This window comes from Carcharhinus amblyrhynchos, unplaced genomic scaffold (genome assembly GCF_965287045.1).
Source record: "Carcharhinus amblyrhynchos unplaced genomic scaffold, sCarAmb.v2.hapA scaffold_375, whole genome shotgun sequence".
In the NCBI taxonomy this organism is placed as follows: Eukaryota; Metazoa; Chordata; class Chondrichthyes; order Carcharhiniformes; family Carcharhinidae; genus Carcharhinus; species Carcharhinus amblyrhynchos.
The window spans coordinates 102,734-121,669 of NW_027650115.1; the positions used below are offsets into that span (position 1 = coordinate 102,734).

Here is an 18,936-nt window from a genome sequence, read left to right on the forward strand (position 1 = left end):
TGTAATGTCAGTGTGTGTGTCTGTGTAAATGTGTAAGAACCTGTGTGTGTATGTGTGTGTGTGAGAGAGAAAACGTCTGTGTGTGCGTGTGTGTATCAGCCTGTCTGTGTGAATGTGTAATCACAGTAAGAAGCCTCACAACACCAGCTTAAAATCCAATCTGTTGGACTTTAACCTGGTGTTGTGATACTTCTTACTATCTTTACCCCAGTCCAACGCTAGCATCTCCACATCATGAATGTGTAATGACAGTGTGTGTGTGTGGGTGTACGAGCCTGTCTGTGTGAGTGTAATGTGTGTGTGTGTATCTAAAGTCAGTGTGTATATAAGCCTGTGTGTGTGTGTGTGTGTATGTGTGTGAGCCTGTCTGTGTGTAATATGCGTGTGTGAGCCTGTCTGTGTGAGTGTGTAATGTTAGTGTGTGTGTGAGCCTGTCTGTGTGTGTTAGTGTGTATATTAACCTGTGTGTGTGTAATGTCAGTGTGTATATAAGCCTGTCTGTGTGTGTAATGTTTGTGTGTAAGAGCTTGTCTGTGTGTGTATGTGTGTAATATTAGTGTGTATGTAAACCTGTGTATGTGTGTGTGTGTGTGTGATGTCAGTGTGTATATAAGCCTGTCTGGGTGAGTGTGTAATGTTTGTGTGTATGACCCTGTGTGTGTGTGTAATGTTAGTGTGTATATAAACCTGTGTGTGTGTAATGTCAGTGTGTACATAAACCTGTGTGTGTGTAATGTCAGTGTGTATATAAGCCTGTGTGTGTGTAATGTGTGTGAGCCTGTCTGTGTGTGTGTAATGTTAGTGTGTATATAAACCTGTGTGTGTGTGAATATGTAATGTTTGTGTGTATGTGAGCACCTGTGTGAGTGTGTAATCTTAGTGTCTCCAGCTGTCATTCAGTTCCCATATGGTCTAGCGGTTAGGATTCCTGGTTTTCACCCAGGCGGCCCGGGTTCGACTCCCGGTGTGGGAATGTCAATCTTTTCTGAGGCAGCCTGCAGATTAGCCAGAGCCGGGGCTGCTTTTCCTGCTGCCTCGCTCGCTCGTGCCAGCTCTTAAAGGGACAGCACACCATAACTGCAATCCGACAGGGAGCAGGAGAAATCGTTTTTTTTCATCCCCCCCACAGGATGTGCAATCGCTGACAAGGGGACCATTTGTTGCTGGCTGCTGTTTGCCCGAGAGGAGGCAGTAGTGAGCTCCCTTCTCGAAGCAGTGCCGCTCTCAGAGTAGCCAGAGTAGATAGCATCTCCCACAGTTCACCCGGACTCCTGAGACCGTTTGCAGCGTGTGCTGAGCATAGAGAGACCTGTCTGAGAATCTGTTGTGTGGTGGAGCGTGCACAGTCGGGTCAATCAACACGTCTGCCTCCTGATAGGGAAAAACATCAGTTCTGAGCAGGAGGTGGCCATTCAGCCCCTTGAACCTGCTGTGCTATTGAATAAGCTGTGCCCCTCATCTCCACAGGAGCACCCACACTGTTCCAAGTCGACGATTTACAAACAAACGGGGGGGGGGGGTGAAATGGGCAGAGGTGAGGGAGAATGGGGGAAATGGGGACAGTGAGGGGGTTGATTAGCTCTAAGCTGACAAGAGGTGACATTTCACTGCTAGCTGACCCCTGGATTGTGCACGGGGTGGGGGGGGCGGGTGGGGGATGGTAACAGACTCCCCCCCCAGGAATGGGGGTATCATTTCCCATTCCCCTCAGGATTTGGGGGGTAACAGACACTCAGGAGGGGGGGGAGGGGCATTCTCCTCACTGAGGGTCAGGGGTAACAGACCCTCAGGATTGGGGATCATTTCCCCCTCCCCCAGAATTGGGAGTAACACATCCTCCAGAATGGGGGTCTCTTCGCCCTCCCCCCCATGATTGGGTGGTAAAAGACCGTCCGGAATGGGGGGGGAATTTCCCCCTCCCCCCATGATTCGGTGGGGGGTAACAGACCCTTGGGAATGGGGGAGGGGTCACTTCCCCCTCCCCCATGATTGAGAGGATAACAGACCCTCGGGAATGGGGGGGTCATTTCCCCATCCCCACCAGGATTGGGGGTAACAGACTCTCAGGAATGGGGGGGGGTCATTTCACCCTTCTCCCAAAATTGGGGGGGTAACAGAACTTCAGGAAGATGGGGGGGTCACCACTTCCCCCTCTCCCAGGACTGGGGGATAACACACCCACAGGAAAGGGAGCATTTCCCCCTCCCTCAGGACTGGGGGGCGGTAACAGACCCTCAGGAAAGGGAGCATTTCCCCTCCCCCAAGGACTGGGGGCGGTAACAGACCCTCAGGAATGGGGGGTCATTTCCTCCTCCCCCAGGACTGGGGGGCGGTAACAGACCCTCAGGAATAGGGGGGGGTCATCTCCCCCCTCCCCCAGGACTGGGGGTAACAGACCCTCAGGAACGGGGGGGGTCATCCTCCCTCCCCCCTCCCCCAGGACTGGGGGGAACATACCCTCAGGAATAGGGGGGGGTCATTTCCTCCTCCCCCAGGACTGGGGGCAACAGACCCTCAGGAATGGGGGGGGGTCATTTCCTCCTCCCCCAGGACTGGGGGCAACAGACCCTCAGGAATGGGGGGGGTCATTTCCTCCTCCCCCAGGACTGGGGGCAACAGACCCTCAGGAATGGGGGGCAGGTGGGCATTCTCACGCCACCCGCACGTTCTGTGATTGACCAATGGGAGTTGGGGAAGGGCTGGTCCGGCCCTGATTGACATGTGCACGGACCAATAGCAGTTCCGCAGGCCGGGCGCGGGGCGTAAATCTGCTGATTGACGGATATGTCAACCAATGGGAGTCGCGCAGGGCTCGGGGCCTGTTCACAGGTGCATTCACCAATGGCAGTGAGAGAGGCCAGGGGAGCGGGGCTGATTGACGGATATATTGCCCAATGGTAGCAGGAGAGGGCCGGGCCCGGAGCTGATTGACGGGTGCATTGACCAATAGTAATGGGGAGGCAGGGGACAGGGGCTAATTAACGGGTGGCTTGACCAATGGCAGTGGGGGAGAGTCGGGCTCTGGGCTGATTGAGGGTGCATTGACCAATGGCGATCTCACAGGGCCGACCCGGGCTGATTGACGGGTGCATTGTCCAATAGCAGTGGGGGAGAGCCGGTGCCCAGGGGCTGATTGACGGGTGCATTGTCCAATGGTAGTGGGAGAGGACCTGCCCTGGGTCTGAATGACGGGTGCATTGGCCAATGGTAGTGGGAGAGGGCCGGTCCCGGGGCTGATTGATGGGTGCATTGACCAATGGCAGTCGCGCAGGGCCTGGCGCGGGGCTGCGGAGCCGGTTGGAGTTTGAACGGGCTGAGGAGAGCGGGAGGCCCGGGAGAGAGCAGCCTGCAGCCGGGGACATGGAGACTCTGATCCCTGTCATCAACAAGCTGCAGGAGATTTTCAGCACGGTGGCGGCAGAGATCATCCAACTGCCTCAGATCGTGGTGGTGGGAAGTCAGGTCAGAGAGAGATAGTGACATAGACTGGGATAGAGAGAGAGAGACTGGGATAGAGAGAGAGAGACTGGGATAGACAGAGAGAGAGACTGGGATAGAGAGAGAGAGAGAGACTGGGATAGAGAGAGAGAGAGACTGGGATAGAGAGAGAGAGAGACTGGGATAGAGAGAGAGAGAGAGACTGGGATAGAGAGAGAGAGAGAGACTGGGATAGAGAGAGAGAGAGAGACTGGGATAGAGAGAGAGAGAGAGACTGGGATAGACAGAGAGAGAGACTGGGATAGAGAGAGAGAGAGAGACTGGGATAGAGAGAGAGAGAGAGACTGGGATAGAGAGAGAGAGAGAGACTGGGATAGAGAGAGAGAGAGACTGGGATAGAGAGAGAGAGACTGGGATAGAGAGAGAGAGAGACTGGGATAGAGAGAGAGAGAGACTGGGATAGAGAGAGAGAGAGACTGGGATAGAGAGAGAGAGAGACTGGGATAGAGAGAGAGAGACTGGGATAGAGAGAGAGAGAGAGAGACTGGGATAGAGAGAGAGAGACTGGGATAGAGAGAGAGAGAGACTGGGATAGAGAGAGAGAGAGAGACTGGGATAGAGAGAGAGAGAGAGACTGGGATAGAGAGAGAGAGAGACTGGGATAGAGAGAGAGAGACTGGGATAGAGAGAGAGAGAGACTGGGATAGAGAGAGAGAGAGACTGGGATAGAGAGAGAGAGAGACTGGGATAGAGAGAGAGAGAGACTGGGATAGAGAGAGAGAGACTGGGATAGAGAGAGAGAGAGAGAGAGACTGGGATAGAGAGAGAGAGACTGGGATAGAGAGAGAGAGAGAGACTGGGATAGAGAGAGAGAGAGACTGGGATAGAGAGAGAGAGAGACTGGGATAGAGAGAGAGACTGGGATAGAGAGAGAGAGAGAGACTGGGATAGAGAGAGAGAGAGAGAGAGAGACTGGGATAGAGAGAGAGAGAGAGAGAGACTGGGATAGAGAGAGAGAGAGAGAGAGAGAGACTGGGATAGAGAGAGAGAGAGACTGGGATAGAGAGAGAGAGAGAGACTGGGATAGAGAGAGAGAGAGAGAGAGAGACTGGGATAGAGAGAGAGAGAGAGAGAGAGACTGGGATAGAGAGAGAGAGAGACTGGGATAGAGGGGGAGAGGGGGAACTGGGGTGGAGGGGGAGAGAGGGACTGGGATGGAGGGGAGAGGGGGAGAGAGGGACTGGGATGGAGGGGAGAGGGGGAGAGAGGGACTGGGACGGAGGGGAGAGGGGGAGAGAGGGACTGGGATGGAGGGGGAGAGGGGGACTGGGATGGAGGGGGAGAGGGAGACTGGGATGGAGGGGGAGAGGGAGACTGGGATGGAGGGGGAGAGGGGGACTGGGATGGAGGGGGAGAGAGGGACTGGGATGGAGGGGGAGAGGGGGACTGGGATGGAGGGGGAGAGAGTGGGATAGGCGGATATAGCGGAGTGGGAGCGATTAAGGAGGGGACATGATAACAACGAGTGGTGGAGGGAAGGGAGAGATTTGTGGGGTAAGTGCTAGGTCACTTGGATGCCGGTGGTGGGGCGTGGTGTCAGGAGTGTGTGTCTGCCTCACCCTTTGGAGTGGTCAGTGATGGGGAAGTGCGAGGAGCGTGATTGGTATTCGGTGTGAGGGGTATTCGGTGCAAGGGCATTTGCCACTTCTTGTATCAGTTGAATTGAAGCAGTTACTACCCCACAGCTGGGGTTGCTGTGTCGTGATAATGGTGCTGAAAGTTCTCCTGTTTCTCTCTCTTGGTGAACAGAGTAGCGGGAAGAGTTCAGTATTGGAGAGCATCGTGGGCAGAGATTTCCTCCCACGTGGCTCAGGCATTGTGACCCGCAGGCCCCTCATCCTCCAGCTAGTGAATGTCGCATCGGCCGAGGAGCGGAAACTGGCAGCAAGTGGCGATACTGGTGAGGAACACGCTGTACGTTCTGACAACAGAATGTGGAATAATCCAGCAATTGTGTAATGATGGAACAGTGTAGCCAGGAGGGAAGCAACTCTCAGCTCAAGGCTCCTCAAGGTTTTAGTCAGCATTTTGCTAATTCTGGCACTTTGCTCTGAATGTTGCCAGTCTCTACTCACCAGGGCATTCCAGCAAGGTGCAGCCTGCCCTAACTTTTACCACGTTGACTATTTACCCTTATGGAGCCTAGTGGTATTATCACTAGATTATTAATCCAGAAACTTAGCTAATGTTCTGGGGACCCGGGTTCGAATCCCCCCATGCTAGATGTTGAAATTTGAATTCAATAAAAATAGCTGGAATTAAGAATCTACTGATGACCATGAAACTATTGTCGATTGTCGGAAAAACCCATCTGGTTCACTCATGTCCTTTAGGGAAGGAAATCTGCTATTCTTACCCAGTCTGGCCTTCAGACCATGTAAGGACTCCTGAGCCACAGCAATGTGGTTGACTCTCAACTGCCCTCCAAGGGATGGGCATTAAATAGTGGCCCAGCCAGCGACACCCATGTCCCAAGAATGAATTTTAAAAGGCACCACATGTTCTCAAGAAACTTGGACAGTAAATTCGTCACGACCCAGACTCATCCCACAGACTTAGCGTGTACTCCAGACCAATTCTCCCAGTCCTGAAGGAGCGCCGAACAGTGGGGGGGGTCAGTGCTGTGAGGGAGCGCCGCACTGTGGGAGGGTCAGTGCCGAGGGAGCGCCGCACTGTGGGAGGGTCAGTGCCGAGGGAGCACCGCACTGTGTGTGGGAGGGTCAGTGCCGAGGGAGCGCCGCACTGTGGGAGGGTCAGTGCCGAGGGAGCGCCGCACTGTGGGAGGGTCAGTGCCGAGGGAGCGCCGCACTGTGGGAGGGTCAGTGCTGAGGGAGCGCCGCACTGTGGGAGGGTCAGTGCTGAGGGAGCGCCGCACTGTGGGAGGGTCAGTGCCGAGGGAGCGCCGCACTGAGGGAGGGTCAGTGCTGAGGGTGCGCCGCACTGTGGGAGGGTCGATGCTGAGGTTTACAGGTTGAATTTGGAATTCAGAAGATTAAAGAGCTGTGTAATTCTTCAAGATACTACGGCCAATATAATGGGTGGTTATGGCCAAATCTAATTTTAAACTGGAGATTGATTTAAGGGACAATATTCAGGGTTATGCCATTAGTTCACAGTTCAGTCATGCTCTGATGGAGTGACTGGTGTGAGGAGCTGAATGGCCAGCTACTGCTCATCTGGAAATTGGGAGCTGTGGTTTTCTCCGCCATTCGTTTCCTGCTTTGTGCTTTTTCTTGAGTGTGAGAGCTGTTTGCTGAAAGCTGCTTCTGTTTCTTTCATTCTGCTCCACAGGTGAAGGCCGCCTCTCTCGACCTTCTTCCTCAGGTCTGCTTCTGATCTCCTTCCGTCAGTGTCACCGCCTGTTTGTTCACTCACTCCACCTCACTGCTTGTTTCATTCCTGGCCCCACCGATCCCGCCCTGAGTCTAAAAAACCAAACCCCTTTCATATCCTCCAGTCCTGCTGTGAGATCTGTGCTAATCGCTGATGTGCCACTCCCTCCTGGGTGCTGATCAAGTCTGCATGGCTAGTGGGGGTTGGGGGTGCTCGGGCAGGGGCAACTCTCCGTACCACTGCTGCTGGGGAGCTGGGAAAACTGTTTATCAGTGTGGGATATTCCTTGGGAAAACCTGTCCCTCCACAACTCTTCCATCTGCTCCACGCTGACTCACTGCTTCTCCTATGTGTGTTCACAGGCTGAGTGTTCTACATGGGGATCACCGGGAGGGAGGGGATCAGAGCCACGGCAGAGTCAGGACGGGGTTGGGAATGGGATTGGGAATATTGACACTGGGATACAGGGACAGAGTTGGGAATAGGAATATTTACACTGGGATACAGGGACACGGTTGGGAATAGGAGTTTTGACACTGGGATACAGGGACACAGTTGGGAATAGGAGTTTTGACACTGGGATACAGGGACACAGTTGGGAATAGGAGTTTTGACACTGGGATACAGGGACAGAGTTGGGAATAGGAGTTTTGACACTGGGATACAGGGACACGGTTGGGAATAGGAGTTTTGACACTGGGATACAGGGACACAGTTGGGAATAGGAGTTTTGACACTGGGATACAGGGACAGAGTTGGGAATAGGAGTTTTGACACTGGGATACAGGGACACGGTTGGGAATAGGAGTTTTGACACTGGGATACAGGGACAGAGTTGGGAATAGGAATATTTACACTGGGATACAGGGACAGGGTTGGAAATAGGAGTTTTGACACTGGGATACAGGGACAGGGTTGGAAATAGGAGTTTTGACACTGGGATACAGGGACAGAGTTGGGAATAGGAATATTTACACTGGGATACAGGGACAGGGTTGGGAATAGGAGTTTTGACCCTGGGATACAGGGACAGGGTTGGGAAGTGGGAGATATTCCAGTGGATGATAGTGTTGTTTTCCATTGCCAGGTATTGTTGCGGATGAGTGGGGAACATTTCTACACTGCAAGAACAAGGTAATTGCTCCCTCCCACATTCCACTGCTTGTCCTTCCCCCCCCCCCCCCCCCCCCTTGTTGTTCTCCCCATTCCTGTCACATTTCCCATTGCCCTTACCACCCTGGAACAGACTGATACTAGGGCGGACTGTGCAGGTGGGAAAGGTGTTGAGGGGTGGGGTGTGTTGTCTTTGCTCACGGCTGCTGTTAGTGTTGGAGGAGGCTTGATGGGAGGCTGCAGGGCTGTGATGGTGGAGGGGGAGCCGGGCAGTGTGTGAGGAGTCTTCACACTTGCTCATATGTTTTCACAGATATTCACTGATTTCGATGAGATTCGCCAGGAGATTGAGAGCGAGACTGAGCGTATGACAGGAAGCAACAAGGTATCATTCATAACTCATTCATCCTCAATGTCTTTCACATCCACCAGCCTTCTCGAGGTTATGGCATAGTGCTATTGTCACTGGACTAGTCATCCAGAGATCCAGAGTACTGCTCTGGGGACATGGGTTCAAACCCCACCATGGCACCAGGTTGAATTAAAAGTCTGTTGATGACTAATCATCAAACCTTGTCGATTGTTGGAAAAACCCATCTGGGTCACTAATGTCCTTTAGGGAAGGAAATCTGTCGTCCTTACCTGATCTGGCCTACATGTGACTCCAGAGCCACAGCAATGTGGTTCACTCTCAGCTGCCCTCTGAAATGCCCAGGAGAGACACTCAGTTCATGGGGCAATAAGGGATGGGAAATAAATAGTGGTCTTGCCCAGTGATACCCACAATCCATGAATGAATAAAGAACAACTTCCCCCGAGTGACTCATCACCAGGGATCCACTCCCTCCCCCGAGTAACTCGCCATCAGGGATCAACTTCCCCGAGTAACTCACCATCAGGGATCAACTCTGCCTCTGTCACCCAGCAAGGGGGAGTGATTGACTCCCCGGGTGAGATGCCCGTGTTCTGTAATTCCCTGTGATGGGATCAGGGCTCTGTGGCTCAGAATCCCTCAGTGTCCCTCAGGGTCAGGGCTCGGTAGCTCAGTGTCCCTCAGGGTCAGGGCTCTGTAGCTCAGTGTCCCTCAGGGTCAGGGCTCTGTAGCTCAGTGTCCCTCAGGGTCAGGGCTCTGTAGCTCAGTGTCCCTCAGGGTCAGGGCTCTGTAGCTCAGTGTCCCTCAGGGTCAGGGCTCTGTAGCTCAGTGTCCCTCAGGATCAGGGCTCTGTAGCTCAGTGTCCCTCAGGATCAGGGCTCTGTAGCTCAGTGTCCCTCAGGATCAGGGCTCTGTAGCTCAGTGTCCCTCAGGATCAGGGCTCTGTAGCTCAGTGTCCCTCAGGGTCAGGGCTCTGTAGCTCAGTGTCCCTCAGGGTCAGGGCTCTGTAGCTCAGTGTCCCTCAGGATCAGGGCTCTGTAGCTCAGTGTCCCTCAGGATCAGGGCTCTGTAGCTCAGTGTCCCTCAGGATCAGGGCTCTGTAGCTCAGTGTCCCTCAGTAGTGGGCAGCTGTTAAACATGCTACCTCTCTCTCTCTCTCTGTCTGTTTTGAAGGGGATCAGTCCGGAACCCATTCACCTGAAGATTTACTCGTCAACCGTCCTGAACCTGACCCTCATTGATTTGCCGGGAATCACCAAGGTAACTGACTCATACCGTTGCATGTTTGACACCTGGCGGTGTCAGTGACTGAAGGGGGAAAAGTGCCCCAGGATATTCTCTGACGCACCCTTTAACCTCTGCGAGTGGATTGACTGCTTTTTGGTCAGACATTCTGCTCAGTCACCTGTGTGGGTCTGGGACTGGCATGTGCGGCTCAGTACCTGTGACCTTGTGTAGTTGTCAAGAGGAGATAAGGAGCCTGCCAATGGACATGAACAGGCTAAAATTTAGCAGAGTACAGTGTGGGTAAATGTGAAGTTGTCCAAATAGGCAAGGAAAAGCAGTATGCTAATAAAATGGAGAACTCGGAGGTACAGAAGGATCTGGGCATCCTCGTACATGAACGGTGAAATGTTAGTTTGCAGGTACAGCAACCAGCCAGAAAGAACAACAGAACATTGATATTTATTGTGCGGGGAATGGAATGGAATCGGACAGCACGGTGGTTAGCACTGCTGCCTCGCAGTGCCAGGGACCTGGGTTCAATTCCTGCAGGTTTATTTGGTAGTGAACGCCACTAGCTTTCGGGGCTTTGTCCCTTCGTCAGGTGAGTGGGAGTTCTGATCACAAACAGGGCATATAAAGGCACACACTCAGTTTACAGAATACTGATTTGAATGTGAGCCTTTACAGCTAATCAAGTCTTAAAGGTACAGACAGTGTCAGTGGAGATAGCATTAAGCATATTGGCATTTGGGCGGCACGGTAGCACAGTGGTTAGCACTGCTGCTTCACAGCTCCAGGGACCAGGATTCGACTCCTGGCTTGGGTCACTGTCTGTGTGGAGTTTGCACATTCTCCTTGTGTCTGTGTGGGTTTCCTCCAGGTACTCCGGTTTCCTCCCACAGTCCAAAGATGTGCGGGTTAGGTTGATTGGCCACACTAAGAAATTGCCCCTTAGTGTCCTGGGATGCATAGGTTAGAGGGGTTAGTGGGTATAATATGTATAGATATGGGGGTAGGGCCTGGGTGAGATTGTGTTTGGTGCAGTCTTGATGGGCCAAAAGGCCTGTTTCTGCACTGTAGGATTCTGTGATAGGTTAAAGAGATGTGTATTGTCTCCAGACGGGACAGTTAGTGAGATTTTGCAAGTCGTAGGGGTTACAGATAGTGTGACATGAACCAAGATCCTGGTTGAGGCTGTCCTCATGTGTGCAGAACTTGGCTATCAGTTTCTGCTCAGCGACTCTGCGCTGTCGTGTGTCGTGAAGGCCGCCTTGGAGAACGCTTACCCAAAGATCAGAGGCCCGTGACCGCTGAAGTGTTCGCCAACAGGGAGGGAACACTCTTGCCTGGTGATTGTCGAGCGATGTTCGTTCATCTGTTGTCATTGCGTCGGCATGGTCTCCCCAGTGTACCATGCTTCGGGACATCCTTTCCTGCAACATATCAGGTAGACAACATTGGCCAAATTGCAAGAGTATGTACCGTGTACATGGTGGGTGGTGTTCTCACATGAGATGATGACATCCATGTCAATGATCCGGTATGCCTTGCAGAGGTTGCTGTGGAAGGGTTGTGTGGTGTCATGGTCACTGTTCTCCTGAAGGCTGGGTAGTTTCCTGCAGATAATGGTCTGTTTGAGGTTGTGCGGTTGTTTGAAGGCAAGAAGTGGGGGTGTGGGGATGGCCTTGACAAGATGTTCGTTTTCATCAATGACACGTTGAAGACTTTGGAGAAGATGTCGTAGCTTCTCTGCTCCGGGGAAGTACTGGATGATAAAGGGTACTCTGTCCACCGTGTCCCCTGTTTGTCTTCGGAGGAGGTTGGTGCAGTTTTTCACTCTGGCATGTCGGGGCTGTCAATCGATAAGTCGAGTGCCGTATCCTATTCTTAGGAGGGCATCTTTCAGCGTCTGAAGGTGTCTGTTGCGATTCTCTTCATCTGAGCAGCTCCTGTGTAAATGGAGGGCTTGTCCATAGGGTATGGCTTCTTTAACATGTTTAGGGTGGAAGCTGGAGAAGTGGAGCATCGTGAGGTTATCTGCGGGCTTGCGGTACGGTGAGGTGCTGAGGTGACCGTCCTTGATGGAGATGCGTGTGTCCAAGAATGCAGCCGATTCCAGAGAATAGTCCATGGTGAATCTGATGGTGGGATGGAACTTGTTGATATCATCATTTAGTTGTTTCAGTGACTGTTCACCATGAGTCCAAAGGATGAAAATGTCATCGATGCATCTAGTGTATAGCATCGGTTGAAGGTCGTGTACGGTGAAGAAGTTTTGTTTGAACCTGTGCATGAAGATGTTAGCATATTGAGGTGCAAATTTGGTCCCTGTGGCTGTTCCGTGTGTCTGGATGAAGAACTGGTTGTTGAAAATGAAGACATCGGTATTCTGTAAACTGTGTGTGCCTTTATATGTTCTGTTTGTGATCAGAACTCCCACCCATCTGACGAAGGGGAAAACCCCAAAAGCTAGTGGCATTTAGTACCAAATAATTTTGGTATTGTTGGACTTCAACTTGGTGTTGTGAAACTTCTTACTGTGTTTACCCCAGTCCAGCACCGGCATCTCCACATCATTCAATTTCTGCCTCAGGTCACTGTGCGGAGTCTGCACATTCTCTCCATGTCTGTGGGCTTCCTCCAGGTGCTCAGGTTTCCTCCCACACTCCAAAGACGTATGGGTTAGGTGGATTGGCCATGCTAAATTGTCTCTACCGAACAGGCACCGGAGTGTGGCAACTAGATGATTTTCGCAATAACTTCATTGCAGTGTTAATGTAAGCCTTATTTGTGACTCTAATAAATAAACTTCAGCTTTACCTTTTGTGTGAAAAAGTTGCCCCTCAGGTCCCCTTCCAATCTTTCCCCTCTCACCTTAAAATCCTCTGATAACTTGTGCAGCAGACTCAAGGTTAAATGAGAATAAAAGGGTTGGTTTATTTTCTCTCTCATTCACACAAACACACACACACACACACACACACACACGTGAGGTGTTTCACCATATCCACCCCCTTTCACACGCTCACAGTAAATGGGGAATAAGGAAAAAGGTTCAGGGCATTAGTATAATAAAAGTACAAGTAGGGAATTCATGCATGTCCAGAGTCCAGGATAAACTGGAATGTTCCTTCCGAGGATGGGCTGACTGATTGCAGACTGCCCCCATGATGACAGACAGCTTGTAGAGTGAGTCAGTCGGGAAGCACGAGTTCCAAAGGTTCCAGCAGGTTGATGAGGGTCTGAATTCTCCCTGCTGCCACTGGCTTGATGGCAGACAGCGCAGGCTGCTGCCTGGAGTTCTGTTCACATTCAGAGGTCAGACAGTAACTACTGGAATTCAATTCCAACGAACAATATCTCAATGCAGCTTGAGGGAAGGTCATGGAACAAAAGCTCCTCAATGTTGGACACGGGATGACTGGAATCTCGAGATTTAATGGGAGGCGGATTTTCTTTTGTTTGTGAACTCTCTTTTGCTGTCCTTTTGGTCAAAATTGCTGCATTCAGACTGCGAATGCTTTGGCCATTAGCACCATTATGGGAGACCACAACCCGCAATAGCTGGACCAGACCAGAATCCCCATCCTGACAGCTAAAGATCCCCAGCTGGCGACGTAGTGTTAGCTCAGCAATTTTCTACTTCAAACAGCACAGGGGAAAAACACCTTTATAAAATAGTCCAGATATAATCTTTCCCGTCCCGACAATGTTACCCCTTGTGGGACAGATTAGAACTAAGGGACGTGGTTTCAAAATAAGGGATCTCTCATTTAAGACTGACTGATTTTCATAGAATCCTACAGTGCAGAAGAAGGCTATTTGGCCCATCGAGTCTGCACTGACCACAATCCCACCCGGGCCCTATCCTCGTATCCTTGCACATTCACCCTGCTAATCCCCCTGACATTAATTTAGCATGGCCAATCCACCTAACCCAGATGGTGGGAGGAAACCCACGCAGACACGGGGAGAACATACAGGGTCCACACAAACAGTGACCCGGGGCCACAATCAAACCGGGTCCCTGGCATTATGAGGCAGCAGTGCTAACTGCTGTGCCTCTGAGTCATTAGTCTGTGGATCCCTCCATCCTCAAGAACAATGGTGGCTGGGGAGGGAGTCAAGGATTATACAGGACAATAGAGGCTGCATTCTGACCAGTCATAATATAAAATAGCAGAGCTTGCGTGAGGGGCTGAATGGCCTACTCCTGCTCCTGTTCAGAGAGTATCCTTGTGAATAACCAGCCAGATTGAAAGCAGGAATAGAAGTGTGTTTGGAGTCAGATGCCAGGAGGGAAAGCTTTACCCTGTATCTAACCTCGTGCTGTCCCTGTCCTGGGAGTGTTTGATGGGGGGACAGTGTAGAGGGAGCTTTACTCTGTATCTAACCCCGTGCTGTACCTGTCCTGGGAGTGTTTGATGGGGGACAGTGTAGAGGGAGCTTTACCCTGTATCTAACACCGTGCTGTACCTGTCCTGGAAATGTTTGATGGGGGACAGTGTAGAGGGAGCTTTACTCTGTATCTAACCCTGTGCTGTACCTGTCCTGGGAGTGTTTGATGGGGGGACAGTGTAGAGGGAGCTTTACTCTGTATCTAACCCCGTGCTGTCCCTGTCCTGGGAGTGTTTGATGGGGGACAGTGTAGAGGGAGCTTTACTCTGTATCTAACCCCGTGCTGTCCCTGTCCTGGGAGTGTTTGATGGGGGACAGTGTAGAGAGAGCTTTACTCTGTATCTAACCCCGTGCTGTACCTGTCCTGGGAGTGTTTGATGGGGGGACAGTGTAGAGGGAGCTTTACTCTGTATCTAACCCCGTGCTGTCCCTGTCCTGGGAGTGTTTGATGGGGGACAGTGTAGAGGGAGCTTTACTCTGTATCTAACCCCGTGCTGTCCCTGTCCTGGGAGTGTTTGATGGGGGACAGTGTAGAGAGAGCTTTACTCTGTATCTAACCCCGTGCTGTACCTGTCCTGGGAGTGTTTGATGGGGGGACAGTGTAGAGGGAGCTTTACCCTGTATCTAACCTCGTGCTGTACCTGTCCTGGGAGTGTTTGATCGGAACATTATGATGTATTTCAGGTTCCAGTCGGAGACCAGCCTGTTGACATTGAACATCAGATCCGTGAAATGTTGGGGCTGTACATCAGTAACCCCAACTCCCTGATCCTGGCAGTAACTGCAGCAAACACTGACATGGCCACGTCAGAGGCACTGAAACTGGCTCGTGATGTCGACCCTGATGGTAGGCTGTTAGTGTGTCGAGAAATGTAGCTATGTGTGTGTGCGCATGCGGATTGGGGTTGGGCTGGATGGGGGGGCTATTGGGGTTTGAGAGGTTTTTTTGTTGTTGGCTTTTTGGAGATTGGATCATTGCTCTATTCTGTGTGCCTGACTCACCATATTTATCTTTGTCTCTCTCTCTCTCTCTCTCCTCTGTGTGTCTCTCCCTCTCTGTGTCTGTCTCTCCCTCTCCCTGCATCTCCCTGTGTCTCTCTGAGACGCTCTCTGTCTCCCTCCCTGTGTGTCTCTCTCTCTGTCTCCCTCCCTGTGTGTCTCTCTCTCTGTCTCCCTCCCTGTGTGTCTCTCTCTCTGTCTCCCTCCCTGTGTGTCTCTCTCTCTGTCTCCCTCCCTGTGTGTCTCTCTCTCTGTCTCCCTCCCTGTGTGTCTCTCTCTCTCCCCCTCCCTGTGTGTCTCTCTCTCTCTCTCCCCCTCCCTGTGTGTCTCTCTCTCTCTCTCCCCCTCCCTGTGTGTGTCTCTCTCTCTCTCTCCCCCTCCCTGTGTGTGTCTCTCTCTCTCTCTCCCCCTCCCTGTGTGTGTCTCTCTCTCTCTCTCCCCCTCCCTGTGTGTGTCTCTCTCTCTCTCTCCCTCCCTGTGTGTGTCTCTCTCTCTCTCCCTCCCTGTGTCTCTCTCTCTCTCTCTCCCTCCCTGTGTCTCTCTCTCTCTCTCTCTCCCTGTGTCTCTCTCTCTCTCTCCCTCCCTGTGTCTCTCTCTCTCTCCCTCCCTGTGTCTCTCTCTCTCCCTCCCTGTGTCTCTCTCTCTCCCTCCCTGTGTCTCTCTCTCTCCCTCCCTGTGTCTCTCTCTCTCTCCCTCCCTGTGTCTCTCTCTCTCTCCCTCCCTGTGTCTCTCTCTCTCTCCCTCCCTGTGTCTCTCTCTCTCTCCCTCCCTGTGTGTCTGTCTCTCCCTCCCTGTGTGTCTGTCTCTCTCTCCCCCTCCCTGTCTCTCTCTCTCTCTCTCCCCCCCTCCCCCCCGTCTCTCTCTCTCTCTCTCTCTCCCTCCCTGTGTCTCTCTCTCTCTCTCCCTCCCTGTGTCTCTCTCTCTCTCTCCCTCCCTGTGTCTCTCTCTCTCTCCCTCCCTGTGTCTCTCTCTCTCCCCCTCCCTGTGTCTCTCTCTCTCTCTCCCTCCCTGTGTGTCTCTCTCTCTCTCTCCCTCCCTGTGTCTCTCTCTCTCTCTCCCTCCCTGTGTCTCTCTCTCTCTCTCCCTCCCTGTGTGTCTGTCTCTCTCTCCCCCTCCCTGTCTCTCTCTCTCTCTCTCCCCCCCCCCCCGTCTCTCTCTCTCCCTCCCTGTGTCTCTCTCTCTCCCTCCCTGTGTCTCTCTCTCTCCCTCCCTGTGTCTCTCTCTCTCCCTCCCTGTGTCTCTCTCTCTCCCTCCCTGTGTCTCTCTCTCTCCCTCCCTGTGTCTCTCTCTCTCCCTCCCTGTGTGTGTCTCTCTCTCCCTCCCTGTGTGTCTCTCTCTCCCTCCCTGTGTCTCTCTCTCTCTCTCTCTCCCTCCCTGTGTGTCTGTCTCTCTCTCCCCCTCCCTGTCTCTCTCTCTCTCTCTCCCCCCCCCTCCCCCCCCGTCTCTCTCTCTCTCTCCCTCCCTGTGTCTCTCTCTCTCTCCCTCCCTGTGTGTCTCTCTCTCCCTCCCTGTGTGTCTCTCTCTCCCTCCCTGTGTGTCTCTCTCTCCCTCCCTGTGTGTCTCTCTCTCCCTCCCTGTGTGTCTCTCTCTCCCTCCCTGTGTGTCTCTCTCTCTCTCTCTCTCCCCCCCCCGTCTCTCTCTCTCCCTCCCTGTGTCTTTCTCTCTCTCTCCCTCCCTGTGCCCCCCCCTTTCTCTCTCTCTCTCTCCCTCCCTGCCTGTGCGTCCCCCTGCACCTCCCCCCGTGTCTCCCCCTGCGTCTCTCTCTCTCCCCTCCTCTCCACAGGCCGTCGCACTTTGGCAGTTGTCACTAAGCTGGATCTGATGGATGCTGGCACTGACGCTATGGATGTACTTACTGGACGGGTTATTCCTGTAAAACTTGGCATCATTGGAGTGGTAAACAGGTGAGGTTTCATTCCTGTGGAGATCTAGTGGTGATCTAATGTCACCGAATAGGAGCAGGAGGAGGCCATTCAGCCTTTCAAGCCTGCTCCACCATTCAATATGATCATGGCTGATCAGCCAACTCGATAGCCTGATCCTGCCTTCTTCCCCACCCCCCGCATATCCTTTGATCCCCTTCGCCCCCAAGTGCTATATCTGAGTGCTTCTTAAAAAGATTCAATGTTTTGGCCTCACCTACTTTCTGTGGTAATGAATTCCTCACATTCACCACTCCCTGGGTGAAAAAGTGTCTCCTTATCTCTGTCCTAAATGGTCTACACAGTAACAAGTCTCTCAATGGCATCTCCACTAAATGGTCTACACTGTATCCTCGGACTATGGATACTGGTTCTGGACTCTCCCACCATTGGGAACATCCTCCCTGCATCTACCCTGTCTAACCCTGTTAGAATTTTATACATTTCTATGAGTTTCCCTCTCATACTTCTAAACTCCAGTGAATACAATCCTAACTGACTCAATCTCTTCTCATACGCCAGCCCTGCCATCCCAGGAATCAGCCTGGTAAATCTTTTGTGCACTCCCGCTATAGCAAGAACATTTCTCCTCAGATAAAAACAGAACTGCACACAATACTCCAGCTTTGGCCTCACCAAGGCCCTGTATAATTGCAGTAAGACATCTCCGCTGCTGCACTCGAAACCTTTCGCTATGAATGCCAGTGTACCATTCACCTTCTTTACCACCTGCTGCACCTGCACGCTTACCTTCAGTGACTGATGCACAAGGATACCGCTGCACATTCCCGTCTCCTAATTTACACCCATTCAGGTAATATTCTGCCTTCCTGTTTCTGCTACTGAAGTGGCTAACCTCACATCGATCCACGTTATGCTGCAGCTGCCATGCATTTGCCCACTCACTCAGCCTGTCCAAATCACGCTGAAGGATCTCTGCATCCTCCTCACAGCTCACCCTCCCACCCAGCTTTGTGTCATCTGCAAATGTGGAGATAGTACATTGAGCTCTCTCATCTAAATCATTAATATCTCGGGAATAGCTGGGGTCCCAGCACTGATCTCTGTAGTACCCTATTAGTCACTGCCTGCCATTTGAAAAATGACCTGTTTATTCTTCTGCCTGTAGTGAGAGATGTGATGAAGGATCCTTAGTTTGGATTCTATGTGCATTGAGCACCTTGCACTTAACAGTGACTGTAAAATGTTGTCGGCACCATTAGTTGCTGGACGATTCACCCCCTCCTTTCTAGAATATCCAGTGGCCACAATGCAATGCCTGTGAAAATTAGATTCAATCTGCAGCAACAGGTATCGACGCTGTGTGCACACGTGCCCGTGCCTGTGTGCGCGCGTGCCCGTGCCTGTGTGCGCGCGTGCCCGTGCCTGTGTGCGCGCGTGCCCGTGCCTGTGTGCGCGCGTGCCCGTGCCTGTGTGCGCGCGTGCCCGTGCCTGTGTGCGCGCGTGCCCGTGCCTGTGTGCGCGCGTGCCCGTGCCTGTGTGCGCGCGTGCCCGTGCCTGTGTGCGCCCGTGCCCGTGCCTGTGTGCGCCCGTGCCCGTGCCTGTGTGCGCCCGTGCCCGTGCCTGTGTGCGCCCGTGCCTGTGTGCGCCCGTGCCTGTGCGCGTGCCCGTGCCTGTGTGTGCGCGTGCCCGTGCCTGTGTGTGCGCGTGCCCGTGCCTGTGTGTGCGCGTGCCCGTGCCTGTGTGTGCGCGTGCCCGTGCCTGTGTGCGCGCGTGCCCGTGCCTGTGTGCGCGCGTGCCCGTGCCTGTGTACACGCGTGTGTGTGCATGCCTGTGTGCGTGTGCCCATGCGTGCTGTGTTTCACCTTGTCTGGCTTCCTTTGCAGGAGTCAACACGACATCAATGTGAATAAGAGCATCGCTGATGCAATCCAGGATGAACAGACCTTCCTGCAGAAGAAATATCCGTCACTAGCAAACCGCAATGGAACCAAATATTTATCTAAAACACTGAACAGGTGAGAAGATTTGGAGTGAACCTCTCTCTTTGTACACTGCTCCCGCCCCTCTCCCAGTTCCCTCTTTCCCAAGACCCAAGGAACTTGGCAGCTT

At 52.7% G+C, this 18,936-nt stretch overlaps 1 protein-coding gene and 1 non-coding gene across 5 annotated transcripts in view; both read left to right on the forward strand.

Annotated features, from left to right (window-relative positions):
* The first annotated feature begins 901 nt into the window (after positions 1-901).
* trnae-uuc (transfer RNA glutamic acid (anticodon UUC)) lies at positions 902-973 on the forward strand. Its single transcript has one exon. It is a non-coding gene; the product is annotated as a tRNA-Glu (tRNA).
* Positions 974-3,284: 2,311 nt separating this feature from the next.
* The window catches only part of LOC145339270 (dynamin-1-like protein), a 29,511-nt gene continuing 13,859 nt past the window's right edge, over positions 3,285-18,936 (forward strand). For 2 of the 4 annotated variants that reach the window (XM_080183680.1, XM_080183682.1), the window contains exons 1-9: positions 3,285-3,462; positions 5,248-5,398; positions 6,790-6,822; positions 7,919-7,965; positions 8,258-8,329; positions 9,491-9,577; positions 14,627-14,789; positions 16,725-16,845; positions 18,711-18,842. In XM_080183680.1, coding sequence (XP_080039806.1) covers positions 3,361-3,462; positions 5,248-5,398; positions 6,790-6,822; positions 7,919-7,965; positions 8,258-8,329; positions 9,491-9,577; positions 14,627-14,789; positions 16,725-16,845; positions 18,711-18,842 — 908 coding nt within the window. In that variant the 5' untranslated portion in view covers positions 3,285-3,360. Of the gene's footprint in view, positions 3,463-5,247; positions 5,399-6,789; positions 6,823-7,918; positions 7,966-8,257; positions 8,330-9,490; positions 9,578-14,626; positions 14,790-16,724; positions 16,846-18,710; positions 18,843-18,936 lie in introns of those variants that run through there. The other 2 variants (XM_080183681.1, XM_080183683.1) reach the window with 2 other exon arrangements.